The sequence below is a fragment of the Vombatus ursinus genome, unplaced genomic scaffold (assembly GCF_900497805.2).
Source record: "Vombatus ursinus unplaced genomic scaffold, bare-nosed wombat genome assembly UNPS02014811.1, whole genome shotgun sequence".
NCBI classification, from domain to species: Eukaryota; Metazoa; Chordata; class Mammalia; order Diprotodontia; family Vombatidae; genus Vombatus; species Vombatus ursinus.
In genome coordinates, this window is record NW_020954589.1 from 12719069 (window position 1) to 12738836 (window position 19768).

At 38.8% G+C, this 19768-nt stretch overlaps 1 protein-coding gene across 2 annotated transcripts in view; it reads left to right on the plus strand.

Annotated features, from left to right (window-relative positions):
* The window catches only part of MAPK14 (mitogen-activated protein kinase 14), a 92310-nt gene that overhangs the window by 32682 nt on the left and 39860 nt on the right, over positions 1-19768 (plus strand). For both annotated transcript variants that reach the window (XM_027876367.1, XM_027876368.1), the window contains exon 2: positions 5728-5857. In XM_027876367.1, coding sequence (XP_027732168.1) covers positions 5728-5857 — 130 coding nt within the window. The remainder of the gene's footprint in view (positions 1-5727; positions 5858-19768) is intronic.

The window sequence follows — 19768 nt, forward strand, 5'->3', positions numbered from 1 at the left end:
GATGCTTTAGGGAATATAATATGGATTCAAGTAATCAAGGAAGAGTAAAAAGATTGCAGTAGAGCAGTAATGGCGCAGTTGAGATTAGATAGTATAAATTTGTAATGAAGCTTGTTAGCATGATTTTGTGACTTCCTTCCACAGAATTCAGCTGCTCATGAGTACAAATGAATGAAGACAATAGGTGGTAAGGGTAATCCAGTGTTGAGGGGTTGGAGAGGATGAACATGGTAGCAAGGGATTCCAGGATAGAAAATATCATGAAATTTTCAAAGAGAGAAAAGACAGACTAGAGCAGGGGTGAACTGGGAAGACATGAAGGGATAGAGTGATTACTGGGAATGAAGATGTTTGGATGGAAGGACAGGAGGTTGTGGCCACATACAGGAATTCCAGAGTTTTGTTTTCATGCATGGGGCAGTCAGGATATAATGAGATCAAGTGGTGGGCCGCAGGTGCCGGTTGTGGGAGTCAGACTTGATAAATGGAGAAGCGAACGTGTTTAAGGAGTCAAGTATGAGTAAGGAATGTTCCCTTAACGTCCCCCCCCCCCCCCCCTTAGTCTCCTTGGTCTTCCTCTCCAGCTTGCACTCATGCCAGCAGGTTGGGTCCCCAGAGTGGTGCCAGGTACTACTCTCTGGGCTCTGTGAGTTACCCTGTGAGTGGCTACTCCTACCTTGTAACAACTCAGCTACCTGCTTCCCTTGAACAGATTAGCCATATGATTCATTAACTCTCAATGAAGGCATTTACACAAAAGGCAAAGCAATAATTGTGTAAGATTCCACCCATAAACCCAGAGTGTACTCTCCCCCAAATACACACAAGGAAAGCAGGCACAAATTTGAAAGACCGTGGAAATGAAGTAGACTTGAAGGGTCACACCTCTAGAGCTTTGGGCTTCTCAAACCTTTCTCTTTAGTGGTCCTATTCTTATAATATTCGCTGATGGGCGTGGCTTCTGTATTGGAAGGATGGCTGTGCTGTTTGCTAGACTGTTTTATTCATCTCCTGGTCTGGGCCTCCTTCCTGCCAGGTGAATTCTAAGACTTTTTTCATAAAGGACACTTTAGGGGATGGGGGTGGAGGTGGCAGGGTATGGCACAGAAGCTTCACCCAGTTCTGCTCCCTTAGCTGGCCTCTAAGGGTTTTCACTTCCCAGGCAGCTGGTGACAATATAAATAGGTACAGCCTCTCTTTTGCCACTAGCTCTGAGGTTTTTCTTGGGCAACCTTCCTGTTTAAAGCTTGGGGCCCCTTAATGAGAGATCATTCTTATCTTACAGTGATCAACCAGCTCATTTACCAGATCCTTATCTCAGTAGGCTAGACTGTAACCACACAACAGACATTTGCCTAGTAATCACACAACTGTTGTGGACTTCAGGGTTCCCTCATTTTTTAACTCTAAAGGTTTCCTATTGGTCCTGTGCAAATGAGCATCTGGGAAACAAGTTACTAAGGCAGTCTTTGCTCTAGTTCAGTTGCCCTCTTTATTAGTGTTGTTTTGTATGCAAGTCTCACATTTGTCTATAACCCTTCAGTCAGCATAATCTGAAAGGGGCATGCCTGTTTGTGTATATTGAGGGTCCCAACTAAGAGGAAGGGGTTAGGCTAGAGAGAAAGACATGGGCTAGAGAGAAAGACATGAGCTTGAGAGAAAAAGAGAAATGATCTAGGGGTTGGTAAACTGCTAGCAGGGTCTGAAATGGATCCTAAATCTAGGTGAGGTAAAGTGGAAAGGGTCTAGAAGTGACTGTAAAGAGCAAGGAATAGGCTTGATCATTGTCCTAAGCCTGTGTGTGGGTGGTTAAGGAAATGGGGTGCAGGGGAGATGAGAGAAGATCTAAGGCTAGAGTTGGTGGCCAGAGAGTCAGTGTTGTTGGAGAGGTTTTTTGGGGGGGTGGGGGGGGACAAGTGAGGTAAGAGAAGTGTTAGAGGAAAAGTCTATTAAGTAGGGCAATTTGCTCACAACAGAATGAGGTCAAGAGGACATAGTGAGAGAGAAGAGCAGAGCCCTATAGGAATACAGAAGGTGTTGGGCTGTGGTAGATGGGGGTGATACAGCAGGCTGATGGTGGTAGAGGAAGGGAAATTTTGGTCAAGGTGGCCTTCTACTTGGGATAACAAATTCTCTGAATTATCAGGAATTTGGAGAAAAGGTCTGCTGGCCACTGGACAATAGTCTTTATACTCTCATTCACCGAGCAACTGTGGGTCTGCTCCAGTCCCAAGTTCAGATGTCGATTAGATTCATTCACAATTGCAGTCCAGCAGTAACTGATTTTCTAGTTCCCGTGTTGATTAGAAATTGTACTTGGAACTTAAATCAGTCAACTGCATTTATTAAATGCCAGTTTGTGTGCCACTTACTGTGCTAGATGATAGGGATACAAAGGCAAAAATCAAACAATCCTTGACCTCAAGGAACTTGCACTTTATTAAGAAACAACATGTACATAAATTAGTATGTTTAAAACAAACGGGGCAGTGGGGGTGGAGATCAGGAATGTTTGATGTAGAAGGTACCGCTTGAAAACAGTTTTGAAGGAAAAAGTGATTCTAAGTAGAAGTGAGGTGGGAAGACAGTCTTGTCTGGGTGAGGGGGGTAGCCAGTGCCAAAACACAAAGATGGGTGTGTCATGTGTGAGGAACTGTAAGAAGACCAGTTTGGGTAGATTGTGGTGGTAGGAAAGGGAGTAATGCCTAATAAAATTGCAGAGTTAGGTTGGGGCCAGGTTATGAAGGCCTTTAAAAGCTCGTTGGAAGAGACCTATATTTGATCCTAGAAGCAATAGTAGTATATTGAGTAGGGGAGTGACGTGGTCAGACTTAGAGAAAATAGCATTGGTATTTTTGGTAGTTATGAAATGGTATAATTTAGAATACCAGTTTGTCATAGAAATAGGTTGCCATAGAAATTATGGAAAGAACAAGAAATAGTTTTTATTTGAAATCACAAAATACTTTATTTTATAAAGTACAACAGATATTCTAGACTTGTGTTAATCATTTTCCTGTGTTTGCTTAGATTCATTTGTGCATATCTAAGCTTTATTTTCTTGGGAATTTTATTCATGCTGAAAGAACAGTTTGAGGTTAAAATTATATTAATTTACATGCAAACACTATATTTTTACAGTGTACTAGAATTTGGTGTCAAGCAATTCTGCTTTGGACTCCATCAAAAGTAAACTTAGTCATTGAAAGGGATCATAGGAGCAATAGATTTAGGCATGGAAGGAGCCTTAGGCATCCATCTCATCAATGCTAACTTACATATTCAGGGACACTCAGGTAAGAGTAAGTTACAGAGGCAAAATCTCAGTCCTCTGCCTCCCAATCTAGCACTATTTCTACCACATGATCATGCCTTTCCTAGAGAACCTCTTGGTTAGGGAATCTTGCTTGCCTCCAGTGTAGAGGTCCAGTAATTTTATTTCCTGGCCTTCCTGGTGACTGACATTTTTTAGTCTGTGTTCACTTGGTGGTATGTAGCTCACCACACATTAAAAATTAAGTATTTTATAATTTTATTTTCTCACTTCAGCGAAGCAGTTTAAACTATCAACTCTGATTTATTTCTGGGTTGTGTGCAGTGTTTGGTACGATCTGCTTCATAGACTTATTTATTCACAAAACATACCTTTGTAGAATAAGATGAACTATTGGATTCTGTGAGAATCGTACTTCAAAAGCCCTGGGCGTAAAAGTTCCAAGATTACAGGAGCAATGACTAGCCGCCCTGTCCATGCATCATGTCTTCTTGTGCTTCTATCAAAGTCTTTTGGGGTTGTATTTTTCCCCCATATTTTTTTCCCCAATCAGCTTCATATTTTTTCTCTGGTTATCTTTAAATTCTTTTGACAGCAAGAGATGTACCTATTTGGAGAGGAAATCAAAAGTGTAATCAGTGGCTTTGTAGTTATCTTCTGTAAAGTCATCAGTCCAGGAAGCAAAGTGGTGTGAATGGGAGCAGGGGATTTGTCTAAAGCAGGGGTCCCTGTCCCTCCTGTTTTGTATGGCCTCTGAGCTTAGAATGATTTTTACTTTTTAAAATACACTTCTTAAAATATACTTTATTTTAAAATATAAAACCATTCTTAGCTCACTAGTACAAGAACAGGCAAAATGTAACAGTACTATAACCTGTCAGTAAGGCCTTCATAGTTCATACAGTGGTTACGTGCTCATTTAAAAGTATAGGTTAAAATATACCACCTGTTTTAAATCCTTTTTTGTTGAAAGTGCTTAGAGACTTCTAGGATTTGAATATGTCACATTATTTGCTAAGTGGCATTTAAAAATTCAGAGGTAGATGCTTTTTCAAGAAGAGTTTAGCACAGTAAAATTCCTATTTTATGTTTTAACTGTAAAGGTTCGTTTACTGGCCCTTCATATGGAGGTTATTGATTTAGTCACACATTATTTGGTTAACCTAATAAATGACTTGATAGCAAAAGGGTTCAGAACATCTAACATTTAATTGGAAGAACAGTTGTGTTAGTTTTACATAAACATCTTTGCAAGTTACTTTTGCCCAAATCAGACCACTTGACCTTTATTAAATGTGTAAATTCTCCCCCAAAAAATGGTGGAATCTGGTTATATTCTGGCACGCTTTGTGGTGATTACAAAACTACATTCTCAAGAAGTTCCTTCGTGTTCATATGCTAGGCGTTACTTGGAATATTGCCAACTTAAGTAATTTTTCCCTTAACAACGTTTTATTTAGCTGTTTATAGTATCTTTCTTATGTGTAAACTTAGGGCTTTGTTAGTCTTATGATCCTCTATGCCAGGCCTGCACAGCATAGGGGCTGCCAAAGGAGTTTGGGTGGGCCATATGATGTGCAGGCCTGCTCTAGACCAATCTTGAATTTTGAAGGTCTCAAGACTGATGCCAAATGTTAGCTGCCATAAAGGTGATTGAGTGGAAGAGAATCTGAATGGAGACTCTTAACTGCTTCTCTCACATATAGAGCTGACACAAGGCATTTGTGTACCTTAGGCAAGCTTTGAGTTTGAAGAATTTTATACTATGTATATATTGCTCTCCTCCTGGGACCTTGTACCTTTTACAACAAAGGCTCAGCTTGACTTATCACAAGATAAATAGCTACGGACCATGGAGAGCAGACTTTCTGAAATGTTTAAAAAAAAAAAAGTATACCTCATTGTGCCCCCCACTTCTAGCCCCTGAGTTTTGTAGCCTTGAAAATTGCATGACTTGTCCATCCTTAGTCCTGGTTCTCTTCTCTTGGAAGATGTGTTTCCTGTGAAACACATTCTGTTGAGAAATATTAGTATGAACTTTGAGCATTTCTAATTGTTGCACTTATTCATTCAAGATTAAGACTGCCCACTTTGCCAAAGAAAGAGATCCAGAGCATCCAGGTGTGGAAGCCCCTGGCTATACCCTGAGATCTGTTTATACTCATTTAGAGAAGTTCTCTTGAAGCAATTATGCCATGAATTTCATTATTGGAGATAGAACAGTGGATTTTGAAATAGCTAAAAAAAAGTTTTCTATAAGTATTTCTAGAATTTTGGGGGATAAATTGTGAACCAGGATATCAAAATAGGATATGTATGTTATTTTTTGAGATGAGTAGATTTTTGTGCTATCTTTATAATTAAACCATTTAATTAGCAATGAGATAAGCATTTTAAGTAAATTCCCTTAACCTGTATTTATAACATTTACAATGTTATTTTCTCCCCTGCAGTGCTGCTTTTGACAAAAAAACAGGATTACGTGTAGCAGTGAAGAAGTTATCCAGACCATTTCAGTCCATCATCCATGCAAAAAGGACTTACAGGGAATTGCGATTACTTAAGCATATGAAACATGAAAATGTAAGTCATCAGTGTGGGGAAGGGAAAACTGTTTTTGAACAGGCTGGATTTTTTTATTCTTAACCATTTGAAATATCTGTGATGGTATAAGAATGAACCAGACAAGCTATTGATAATATCTTAGGCTTGACCCTTACTTATATTACAGTAATTACTGTAATTAAATTGTCTGAAGTCTGTCTAGAGTAAGATGTTTCTTATTGTAATGTATACTTTGTCGTATTATGCCAGTACTGGAGTTTAGCTCTTATTCTCTTCCTTTTTTTGTTTAGACAGACTGCTGAAGCCCAAAATGAGATGAAATTGAAGTGTGTGTGTGTTTTGAGAGTACTAAGCCTTTGCTTTCCTCTTCACAAGCCGAATATTGATGTTCATTTTTAACTTGTAGCAATGATCCTGAACATCAGTGAAATAACTTAGCCACAGCCTCACAGATTTTGGGTTGGAAAGCACTTCACTGGTCATCTAGTCCAAAACATACCTAAGTAGAAATTCCTAACATAGAATACCAGTGAAATAATCACATAGGTTGGCGTCGTGGTACACTGGAAAGAGCACTGACTTTGAAGTCCTGAAGACCTGAGTTCAAATCTTATGCTAATTATCTATTGTGACCTTGGGTAGGTCACTTAACCTGACTGGGCCTCTGAGATCCCTTTTAACTCTAAATTTGTGATCCTCTGTTCTCCGAAAAAAGAGAGGCCACCACCTCTTGAAGTAACATCCACTTCCATTTTTGGATAGTTCTTATTGTTAAGAAATTTTTCTGACATCAAACCTAAATTCACCTCTTTGAAGCTCCCAGCTTTTGCTCTTGATTTTGTCCCCTGATGAGATTATGTGCTGTAAACTGGCGATTTTATTCAGTAGTGCTAATCGGCCCTAAAGTAGGAGAGAAGGACCATGGATGAGGGTTAGAAACTGGTGAGGTGGAATTAAAGACTGGGAACAGAGGTCGGTGGGACAAAGCATTCTAGGAGCATCGTTTGGGAAATATTAAAATGGCAGGCTGTAGGGCAGAGTCTGGGTTTGGAGGCAAGTGAAACCAGAGTGAAGGAGATGGAGTAAAAGAAATGGATGGGTCAAGCACCAGAGGTCTTAATAAGGGTATAGGGTAAATTTAGTATGAGTGGGATGAGCATATCCATAGGAGGTTAGAAAATGGAATTTAAAAGTTGAAGATCTCTCAGATCCTTTCCCTTCTGTCTTCTCATGGCTATCATCCTAGTTAAGGCCCTCATCACACCTCACCTGGACATTTACCATTCTAATTGGGCTTTCTGACTCCAGGCTCTCCTCTTCCCAGTGCATCTTCCACAGTTTCCAAATTGATTGATATTCTTAAAGCACAAGTCCAACCATGTTGCTGCTTCCTTGCTCAAGAAGCTCCATCCACTTCTCTATTCATTGCCTGTAGGATAAAAGCAAAACTCCTCATTTTGATATTTAAAGTACCTAATAATCTGTCTTTAGTTTACCTTCCAGGCTTAGTGCACATTCTTTTATCAAGTGTTCTACATTCCAGCCAAACTAATTGTTTGTTCTCTGAACACAACATTCTGCCTCCATTCTCCTTGCCTTAGCCAGTGTCCTTCATGTCTAGAATGTACTCCCTCTTTACCTCTGCCTCCTCTTAGAATCTCTGGCTTCCTTCAAAGCTCAGCCTAAGTGTAACTTTCTGTAGGCCTTTCCTAGACCCTCTAGTTGTTAGGGCCTCACCCACTGTATTGTTATACAAAGTGTATCTCTGGCTCCACTCCCAACCCCAGTAGACTGTAAGCTTCTAGAGGGCTGGAACTGTTTTTGGCTTTGCCTTGTATCTTCAGCCACTTGGACATAATAGGTTCTTTATAAAAATTGGAATGGATGGATGAATGGACTGTGAGAGGTGTTGAGGTCTAAGGTGTGTCCATAAGAGCATGTACAAAAGTATGCTTGGGGATTATCAACCTGCGTGTTAGGCCCCAAGGATGATAGAAGATAAGATATTAAAGAAAACCATGATCCAGTCACTAATCATTGAGAAATTTGGTAGAATGACTTGTTGGACAGTTGATGACAGTAACAAGGAATTCAGAAGAAGCAGTGTGTTCTATAGTGGAAAAAGCAATGTACTTTGGAGTCTGGAAACCAAAGATGACCATTTCACCTCTGTGAGCATGTCTCCTTATCTCTAAATTGGAGACAGTATTTTAATTTCCCATTTCTCAGAAGAATTAGAAGGAAAATTCCATAAATCCTAAAAATATTGAATAAATATTAGTTACTAAGGGGGGAGGAGGGTATAATTGAGCAGCATGAGTTTCAAAAGAGAGTCAGCTGTTACGAGAGTTGGAGAAGCAAGAAGTGTACTAAGCCTGTTCCTGCCCTGTGAATTGTGGGAATTGGGAGGAGGGTTCCCATGGTGAAAGATAGTTATAAGGGTTGTAGTATCAAGAGGAAAGAAGCCAGGTTTCAGCTAGAGACAGGAAGGTGGAAGGAATATTGATTGAAAAATTTGAAGATATGGAAGAGTTTTTTAAGACTAGAGTGGGATGTCCAGAGGACATTTTAGAATGGGGATAGGATTAAACTAGGTAGGAATAGGATTAAACAGAATAAGAATAGCTTATATTTATATACCACTTTAAGTTTTGCATGCAAAGCATTTTGCATGTGTAATGGGTTTCCGGGGTAGCCTCCGGCACTGTAATATCTTCACCTTTCACATAGCACTTTTTTTTTGGCGAGGCAAAGGGGTTAAGTGACTTGCCCAGGGTCACACAGCTAGTAAGTGTCAAGTGTCTGAAGACAGATTTGAACTCAAGTCCTCCTGACTTCAGGGCAGGTATTCTATCCACTGTGCCATCTAGCTGCCACACACATGGCACTTTTGGACACCTAACTAATTCAGTCTCTGGGCTGACTTGTTTACTCCAACTTGCTCTCACACTGGCTATTCTAGGTTCCCAGAGAAGGACCACAACTGCGTAATTAGACTCAAGAGTTTTTCAGGATCGTTACTGTTTCAGGTCTTGAGTCCCCACTTAGGTTCTTCTGTTTATACAAAACAAGTACATTACAGGTGCTTACAAATTAGGCAAATGAAGGAATAATATATTACAATCCACACCTAAACCTGAATCACATTCTCAAACCAATGCATTCAGTACCTGTGGGCAGAGTGGGCACTCACAGAAACTTGCCAGGGAGAACGTGAGTGAGGAATACCCATGTGGGGGTGACTCACAACTCTAGAACTGTAAATTTCGGTGTCTTCCTTCTAGGTCAGGAACTGTCCGTAAAAATTCCTTGATGATTGTAGCTTTTTTATTCAGCAGACACTTCCCTGTTAAACTGAGTGATCAGCGTGCTTGACTTACACTTCACTGGACAGAATTCCCCAGCCATATTGTTCAGTCTTCTGATTGACTTCTATGATTCTCTGCTTCCAAGCTCTTTCTCTACTCAGCTGGCCTTATGCTTCCACAGCTGTTAGCTTCAAACTTGGCAGATGGAGTTTCAAAATTTGTCCTTTCACCTCCCCTCCACCCCCCTCTCTTTTTCCTCTTCATTTTTTGGGTTCAGACTCTGATTCCTCTCTGAACAACCCCTACCTTAACTTATGTTTAGTCACCAAATTCTGTTCTTCCATCTATACTCGGTTAAATTATCTTTGCTTCATAATCCGTAGCAGTTCTGATGTCTGAATCTCTCCCAGTATAAAACAGCTTGTCACACTTAAAAATTACCAATAACTGTCTCAGGACTGAGTTAGAGTAACTGTTTCTTTCAGAACTCAAACTATTCCATATGAAAAAGCTTTACCTTTTAAAGGGACAATGCCATATACGTATAGTATCTCATTTGAAGGTCACAACAGCTGTTATTATGTGCATGTTTTAAAATTTGGTAACATAACTCACTGCATCAAGTCACGGGAAGTAAACCCAAATTGTAGATAGCTCTTCTTATCTTTGCATTTGAAAAACTTAAGAATTCTCATTGATTGAATAACAAACCACAGTGATGAAATGCCCTAACCACCACCTGTTAGAAAAGTGATAGGCTCAAGATATAGAATGTAGTATACATTTGTGTTTGTGGCCAATGTGTGAATTTGTTTTTCTCAACTATGCATATTTGTTGTGAGGCTTTCTTTTTCTTTTCTTTTTTTTTTTTTAATTGGGAAGGAGGTGAGAGGGAAAAGAGGTATAGGAATAGGATCTTCCACCTCAAAAAAAAAAGATCAGAAGGCTAAAAGGAATCACAAAACTTATTTGCCACAGAATTTTCCCAATGTCACTTGCACAGCTACTGCTGAGAGTGCTAGAGTGGCTGGCTAAGTTATCACTATCCTGAGGGACTTACCACCTCAGAGGGAAGTGATGGGAGCTTTCACAGCTGAAGGAAGAGGTGAAGTGTTACTGTTAGAGACCCACCCCCCATGATTGGATGAAGGTGGAATATGATACATTATTTTACCTCCTGGTTGTTACGCATTCATTGGAATAATGTCACTATCCCCATATTGGAGATGACTATTTTAAAGGATATGAACTAACAATTTTCAGAGGAGAAAATACAGATTTTTAATAACCATGTGAAAAGATTCACAAACTCTTTAGTAATCAGAAAAATACAGATCAAAGCAACTGTAAGATACTACTACAAATCCACTAGAATGGCAAAAATAACAAACAGCAAAAATATGAAATGCAGTTTTGGCTGTGCTATAGAATCACAGATATCATAATAAATACGTTATTGGGAATTGAAACCAGTAAAAACATTTCTCAGGGCATTATGACAATTTTCAGTGAGGATCCCAAACGAATTCCATTTGCTAAGAAGTTATCCTAAAAATTGTTAAATTTAAAAAGGACCGATCTGTACAAAAATATTTATAGCCATTTTATTTCTTATTGGAAAAGCTAGAAATATCCTTGATGCCTTTAAGTTAGAGGCTGAAAATAGTTGAATAAAATTATGAAATATTGATGGAATAGAATATTATGATATTACTAATAATATATTAAGTAAATGAAATTTATAAAGATCCAAATAAATACAAAGAGATCAGTAAAACTAGCACAGCATCTGTATCACAGCAGCTATGATTATTTAAGAAAAAAAGCCTATGGTTTCAGAACTACGGAAGAACTTGGAAAGGGACATGGATCAAAATGCTTTTTAAATTCTGTTGCTTTGGTTCTTTGTTATTACTTGTTAGGGAGTTTGCGTAAAATCCTGTTCCTTATGTTCATTTGACTTTGCTAATAGGTAAGTTTATAATCTTTCCATGTCTGTCTGTCTGTCTCTATTTTTAAAGAAAGAGCTATGAAGCTATTACAGCATGTTTTTAATCCCAGAGGTCTCTTAGTAATGGGAGAAATTGCAAAATTTTCTCTTCATGAAAGCTTTTAAATTAATTCACCTTTTTTAGCTTTCGCCAATTAACAGTATTGAGAGATACCATTATTTAGATGAGGGCAGTACGTTTTTTTGAATAATAAAAAATATTGTTGAATGTTTCACATTCTCCTTTTTTAAAATGTCTAGATAGGGAGAAAGATGGGACAGTAGAGGTCATTCTCTTAATGCAGATAAATTCTGCGTTCTCACTTTGCACCCTTTTATAACTAAAGGCATTAGTATTCATATGGTGCTTGGCTGCCATTAAGGAGTCTGGTATCCTTCCCAGTAAATTTAATTGCAGGATTCTCTTGAATGTGTTGGGTGAAATTACCTCCTAGCTTTGGTTTGGGGGTTTTTTTTTTTTGTTTGTTTTTACTTTGTCCATCAGCTACTTCATGGTTGCTAGGTTCTAAGAAAAAACATCAATTTTAAAACAGACATTTATGAAATATGTGCTATGTTTAAGGAACTATACCAAGTGCTAAGGATACACAAATACTTGTCTGCACTTAATAAATTGAATGACTGGCATAGACCCTTCTCTTAAGGAGCTCAAATGTAGTAAGCAGAATAAGACCTATATTCTTATAACTACAATGGATGTTAGAATATAATGAAATACATAGGAAGGGTCAAACAGAATGAGTTTAGAATCAAAGAGAGAAGAATCATCTAATTATGTAATCGGTAAAGACTTCATCAAGGAGGTAACACCGCACTTGGATCTTGAAAAATTTCATTAGGCAAAGGTGAATGGGGCGGGGAGATGAAGAAGGGAAACCTGTTCTGAGCATGGAGAACAGTGATTCAAAATACAAGAGGATAGGAGAAGGCAGGAGGTTGTGTGAAGGGGAAGAGTATAAAATAAGGTCACAAAGGCAAATTGGAACCCCTTTGGTAGATTCCCTTCAAGGCTCAGCTCTTTGTCACCTCCTACATGAAGCCTTCCCTAAACCCGTGAGCTGTTAGTGCTCTCCTCCCTTTCCACCCCACCCCAGGCCCCCCATCATTTATCTTTTATTTGCTCATCTGTATATATATTAGTTCCTTCCAAATAGAATGTAAACTTCTAATGGGCACTGCCTGTTTTCCCTTTCTATTCACATTACTTAGCACAGTTATCTATAGCAAATAGTAGACACCTAATAAATGCTTGTTGGATGGTGCTTGAGCATGAGGCTGAGTTTGTATTTTATAGTCAGGATCTTTTTGGATAGGGGAGTGATACAATCAGGCTTGTACTTTAGGAAGATTATTTTGGTAATAGTATTAAGGATAAGTTGGAGTGGAGCACACCTGGAGATAGGAAGCCCTGTTGGGAAGCTGTTACAATGGACTAGTCTAGACACAACGAAGGCCATACCTGGAGTGGTGGCCGTAGCAGGAGAGAGAATGAATTTGAAACGTATTGCAGGTCTAAAATTGACAAGATGTAATGTACCACGCTGTAAGGGAGAGAACACTGTGCTTGGAATCAGGAGACACCTGGGTTGAAGTAAACTCATGCCAAAATTGTCTAGTTATGTGATCCTTAGCAGCAGTCACTTCTAAGCCTCAGTTTCTTCATCTGCAAAATGAGGATAATGATTGTGTTAACGATCTTTTAATAATAATAATTGTGTTAACTATCTTAGAAGAATGTTGTGAAGAAAACACTTTATACATACGCACACTTGTTGTTAGCAACTACTTCAGAGTAAGTCAAAGCGTCAAGGATTTTCGGCCAAGATCACTGGAATAATGGTAGCCTCATTAATAGAAATAGGTAAGTTAGGAAGAGAGTAGGGCAGATTTTTTTCAGGGGAAAATGAGTTCCATTTTGGACAAACTGACTGAGGCATGTGTTTAAGTCTTCTGAGTAGGAATCATAGGATTGTAGGGGATTTTTTGTTTTGTTTTGTTTTTTGTTTGTTTGTTTTGCTTTTTGGCTAGGCAATTGGTGTTAAGTGACTTGCCCAGGGCTACACAACTAGTAAGTGTCAAGTGTCTGAGGCTGGATTTGAACTCAGGCCCTCCTGACTCCAAGGCCAGAGCTCTGTCCACTGCACCACCTAGCTGCCCCTAGGATTGTGGTTCTTGAGATGAAAAGGACCTTGGAGCTGTTTTCTAGTCCATCCCTTCTTATTTTACAGACAAGTCAAGTACTTGCCCAGCATCACACACCCAGTAAGGCTCTACAGTGGGATGTGAACCCACAGCTTCATGCCTCCAGGTGTAACACTTTGTCCACTATGACAGGCAATTTAAAACGCAGAACCAGAGCTCAGGAAAGCAGTTATGGTTGGCAAGAGTTTCAGGAACAATTTTGCATCAAAGTGATAACTGAAGCCTCAAGAGTAGATAAGATCAAGGTATTATTTAATAACATAAATGGAACTTTTGACAAATCTGTAAGCAATAAAGAGTATGTACCCTGCTTGGTATGCAAACACATTAAGGATTCATTCTTAGTATCTGCACTATATCATGGTTACACATACACATCTTTTGCTTCCTTGTGACAAAAACACATTTGTGTGGAGGCTGGTTAAGGTTAGGGGTGGCCATAGAACAGTTTCTTCTAGTGAAGCCAGCAGACCCATTAGTAATTGAACCTGATCAAATGAATTTACTTCATTAACACCATTCTAAAAGGAAAAAGCCTTCAAAAGCCTCAGAGTAAGAGGAGATACTGCCTCTTCTTTTCTTTCTATATACACAGCATATTTATTTCACAAGTGGTTTCCCTCGGTGTAAGTGTTTTAGGTCTCTCTTGAAATAAATTTGGTTAATTAAGGCCACCCTTCAGAAACTTGTCTGAAAGTCTCAGAATCTATCTATGATTCATTAAGCTAAATATAATTTGCAGATGGTTTCACTCAAATACTTTACGCTATACAACATTGTACCTTTCTTTGAAACATACTGGGGAGATCCTAAATGTTAGAGGATTTAGAGCTGGAAGGGAATTAAAAGATTGTTTAGCCCACTCATTTTATAGATGAAGAAACTGAAACCCAGAGAAGTTCTCACTTGCTTTAGGTCACACAGGTAGCAAATCGCAGAGCTAGAATGTTCGGGGAAATGTTGAATGTGTAGTTAGAGGCCCTGGGGTTCTCATTCCTGCTGTAACTTACTATTTGTGTATGACTTTGGGCAAACCACTCCAACCCCTGTGGGCCTCAGTTTTGTCATCTGTAAAAAGCAAGGATTGTACTAGATGACCTCATAAGTTCCAAGTAACTCTTAAGTTTTGATGCTACATTTCTGGCGTCCATGGACTCCAGATTCAGTGCTCTCTCCACTGTCCTTTGCTGGCTTTAACACTAAAATGTCAGGACAACACTATTGAGGAAAGACAGCTCTGTAGTATCTTTGGAAGACCTCCTGATAGAGCAGTGAGAGGTGAAAAACAGTCTCTGATCCCAAGGAGCTCATATTCTACTGGGTAGGACAACTTGCAAACAACTATGTACCTGTATATACAGGATAACTTGGAGGTGAGGCAAGGCACTAACATTAGTGGCAAGGCTTCCCACAAAAGATGGGATTTGACTGGGATGTAAAGGAAGCCAGGAGATAGAGATGAGGAGGGAGAGAGAATTCCAGGCTTGGGAGATAGCCAATGAAAATACAGGATCTGGAGATGAAGTATCTTGTATGAGGAACAGCACTGAGGCCAGGGTCACTGACCATAGAGTAGGTAGGGGGAGTACAGTGGAAGAAGATAGGAAAGACAGGAAGGGGTTAGTTTATGAAGGGCTTTAAAAGCCACAAAGAGGATCCCGGAGGTAATCGGGAACCACTAGAATTTATTGAATAGGGGGATGAACTGGATTTTTAGGAAGATCATTTTAACAACTGAATGAAGAATGGATTGGAATGGGGAGACTTAAGGCAGGGTCCACCAATCAGAAGGGGATATAAATTGTTCTGACAAGAGGTTATGAGGACCTGCACTAGAGTAGTGGCATTGAGGAGGGGGAGGAGGAGAGTTACCTCTACAAAAGATGTTACAAAGGTCCAGTTGACAGGACTTAACAACAGTTTGGGTACAGAGAACGAGAGTGAAAGTCAAGGATGACACCTAGGTCTAAGTCTGGGTGACTGGGAGGATGGTGATGCCCTCAACAGTAACAGGAAAATTAGAAAGAGGGAAAGGTTTGGGAAGGGGGAGAGATAATGAGCCTGTTTTTGCGCATCCTGAGTTTGAGAGGTGTATGAGAGCTGGTGAGATCACTAAGTGAAATAGCGCAGTAGGAGCAGAGAACAGGGCCCAGGACAGAGCCATGGAAGACATCCCTAGTTGATGAATGAAAACTGGATGAAGATCCAGCAAAGGAGATTGAGGAGGAGCCGTCTGAGAGGTAGGACGAGAATCCAGAGGAGAGCTGTGTCACAAAAACCTAGAGAGAAGACTGAGGAAGAGAGTGATGCACAGTGTCAGAAGCTAGAGAGGCCAGGAAGGATGAAGAATGAGAAAATGAGATTTGGCAATTAAGAGATTATCAGTAACTTGCCAAGAGCAGTCTTAAGTTGAATGATGAGGTTGAAAGATGGACTGCAGAGTGTTAAAAAGAGGGGGAGAAAAGTGGGGGGGGGCACCAACTTTTAAATGGCTCTCTCAAGTTTAGACACAAAAAGAGGAGAGATTAGAGGGTCATAGCTAGGGGGGATGGATGGATCAAATGAGGGTTTTTTGAGGATGGAGAGACATAAGCAGTAAGGAGGCAGCCAGTAGACAGGAAGAGATTGATGATTAGTGACAGAGTGGGAATGATAGGGTAAGGGCAGTCTATTAGAGAATGCAGGAGGAAGTGAGATTACCTGTACATATAGAGGAATTTGTTTTGAGGAGAAGAGCCACTTCTTGTGAGATGGATGAAGGAGATCTATGGGGAGAAGGCATTTGAGTGATGTCAGCTGAGGAGAGTCCAAGAGGGAGCTCTCAGCAGCTGTCCTCAATTTTTTCACTGAAATATGAGGCGTGGTTCTTAGCTGAGAGGATTTGAGAAGGGAAGTTTGAGGAGAAATGATAAGGTTTGGCAAAGGCAGTGTAAATAGTAAAGTATTAAAAAAATTGCCTTGCCCTGGTGAAGGCCCAGAAGTTATTTAATACAAACTTTTAGTGGAGTAGCCTTTCATGATTTTCTCCAGCTTCTTTCGTGAGCAAATGAGTAGAATTGAAAGCAAGACGTTGTGGAAGTAATCCAATGCTGTGAGGCTTGGCAGGGCAAGATTGGTGCTAGGGTGAGAGAGTAATGGATTATTGGAGAGAAGAGTTGGACTGGTTCCCCAAGGAATCAGAATTAGGAAGAGAAGAGAGTGTAGCCAGTGAGGGGGCAATGGATGGCCTGGGAAAGAACTGGTTGATGGGTGAAGAAGGCATTGGAGGTTTCAGTGAGAACAAAGAACAGGGTACGGGTGGCAGTGAAAATGATCTTGTACTTAACTATTTTGTATTTATTTATTTATTCACTACATCCTTATATATGCCTTGTTGTCTTGTTAGAATACAAACTTCTTGGTAGTAGAGATTTTTTTCTTTATTGTATGTATCTTTGGTAACTTACAAAGAACAATTTGGCAGACATAATGCTTGGTGCATAGTAGGCTCTGAATAAATCCTTGTTGATTGATGAGTCTAATATTATTAGGTTAACATAACTACTCCTTGTATGCCCCTTTTGGTAGCACATTTCCTTATCTCTTAAGACCTTTTTGATGATGATAATCAAAGGGTATGTACTAGTGTTATTTTTCAGGCACTGTGAACCATGTCAACTTCTGGGAAGTAAATAGGATCATAGATTTCAAGCTCGAAGGGATCTTAGAGCTTTTCAGTCCAGTCCTCTTATTTCATAGGGGAGAAAACTAAGGCTTAAAGAAATTAAGTGATTTGCTTAGAATTGCGTATCTATTAAGTATCAGGAATGTATTGATGAGATAATATGTACAAAGTACTTTGCAAACCTTAGAGCTCCATATAAATGCTAGTTTTGTTTGTTTTATTATATTTGAGCCTTCCTCTTCCTGATTCCAAGTTGAACACTGTTTACGACAACAAATCTTTCTCCCAGATAAAGCTTAATTAGATCTGGGCAAAAAATCAGCATGTAACTTGTTAATATCAGAAAGAAAAAAAAATTCAAGTCATTTTTGTAGATAATGTAAAACTCTCAGCTTTAATGTGTAACTTTGTTTTAATAGTAGTATAGTTTTTGTGAGGTCATGAGTATTTAATTATTTTTAAGACTTGGATGAAATTTACTTTGGGAAAAGTTAATAACTTTCACAGATGAAAACCAGTATAAGGAAGAGTAATGTTAATTTTCCTTTTCTAATTGAGGTTCAATTGTCATTTGATGGAATGTTAGAAGTAAAGAGTTTTTATAAAGAATGCTTAGTATATGGATCCTGTTTTCTCTAGGAAATTTCATTATACTATTGGTAATGCATTTAGCTGAAAAATTGAACAAAAAAAAGACATATAGAAAGTTCTATATAGCTCTATGAAGTTCATCGATAGATTTGACTTAATTTTTTCACTTGAAAAATGGAAAAACACAGTCTCACTGCTTTCGATCTTTTATTTTTCAGAACTTTGTTCAATTCTTTTTTAGAAAAGGGTACCAGGTTTAAAAAAATTAATCCTATTGTGTTATTGCTAATTGTTGCTTTAGGGCTTTACACTAGATTCATTTGCAGCTTGTCCATATCTTTCACTGCCTTTTCTAAAAATAAGCCCCTTCTAAATAGGTTACCAAAATCATGTGTTAGCCAAAGCAGTAGGGAACTGGGACCAAGATCTGGAGACTAATTCCAAATACTGTAATAATTTTTCAAAAGAAATTCCCATTTCTTTAAAATGGAAATGAGATGTACAGCCTATATCAGATTGTTTGCCATCTTGGGGAGGGGAAGGAGGGAAGGAAAAAAAATTTGAAATTCAAAATCTTATAAAAGTGAATGTTGAAAACAATCTTTACATATAATTGGAAAAAATAAAATACTCTTAAATGGGCGGGGGGGAACTCTCACTTTAGTGGCTGAATGGAAGAATACTACTCACTGCTCTGTGATTAGTCTAGTGACCTAACTTGATTATATATATAATACACATACACACACACACACACACACACACACACACACACACACATATCACATTGTAAAATATCATGATGTGATATGCTATGTTATGAATGTAACAGTGTAATATAACAAAATGATATAATATTATATATATGTAGATATATTAAAAATGGAAATGAGAAGTGAATAGCTTGTGGAACAGTCTATAAATATCTACCAAATTTAGGCCAATTTAGTTCTGAGATGCTTTATTTTATAATATTTTATATAAAATTGTGAAATCTCTTGGTTGGATGGGAGCTCAGATTCCTACTTCTTTCTCCTGAATCATGAGTCCTGTTGAGAACTTTGCTAAGGATCACAGTCTTCCCTTGAAGACTTCTGTGATGGGAATCCATTTCCAGACAGTTCTGATTTTTAAGAAGTTTTTCTTTTCTTGAGTCACAGTATCAGTTATTCTTTACTATAATCTTCTAGGTTTTCCTGCAAGTTTATTTATCCATGGTTGTTTCAGGATGATTGATGATCCTCTTTCTCTTGTTCTAGGTGATATATCACAAGGCAGCATTGATTTCATTAGTTAATCACCCTGAAACTGTATATGATAATGAAGTTGATGACAAATACATAGTCAGAATCCAGAAGGTCGAGAATGGATTCTTTTGAGCAAAACAAGTTAATGTAGTTACAGTACTATAATGTACTACAGTAATGTAGTTATTACAGTAATGATCATTCAACATTAGTCATGGAGTGCTTGGTCAGTACTACATTAGAAGTTGTAAATGGAATCCTTTTTACATCCGTCATTTATATGTAGCAACCTAAAAATTATTGCATCACAAAATAAGCATTATAAAGAAATTTTAGGGCAGTCACAAAGCTACTGAAAAGCTATAACCTGGAAAGGCAGGCAGTCTTTAAGGAACAAATTTGAAATGAGAAAGTGTACTAACCTGAAGATCAGGTTCAGGCATATTTAATTTATCATCTTCAAAGGAGCTTCCTCCTAAGGTCTTGTTATGTTTCATTTAAGCAGCCAAATCTTGTATTATTCTTGCCCTGTTTGCATTATTTAGTCCTGTTTATTTTGTATTCAGGTAATGAAAGTCCATTAAAAGAATCAAATTTGGGGGTCAGGTCTTAAACATTTCCGTATGCTTCTGTGGAGTTGCATTTTGTGCAGAATTTTTGACTTATGTTACAGAGATGAAACTCTGAAAATTCCACCTGTACCGAGGTCAGAGAGAAAGGAATATTTAAATAGAATCAGTTTCACACAGATGCTAAACTGTCTGGTGTCTGAAAGTAACAAGGCAATGTCCAGAAAGTGTGGAAATAAATAGCCTTCTAAAGCTCTGGGGAGAACCTCAGGAATCTCCCCTCGGGGTCTGAGGCTCCTCTGCACAGCTTCTGATGTGACCCTGCTTGCTCAGTCTC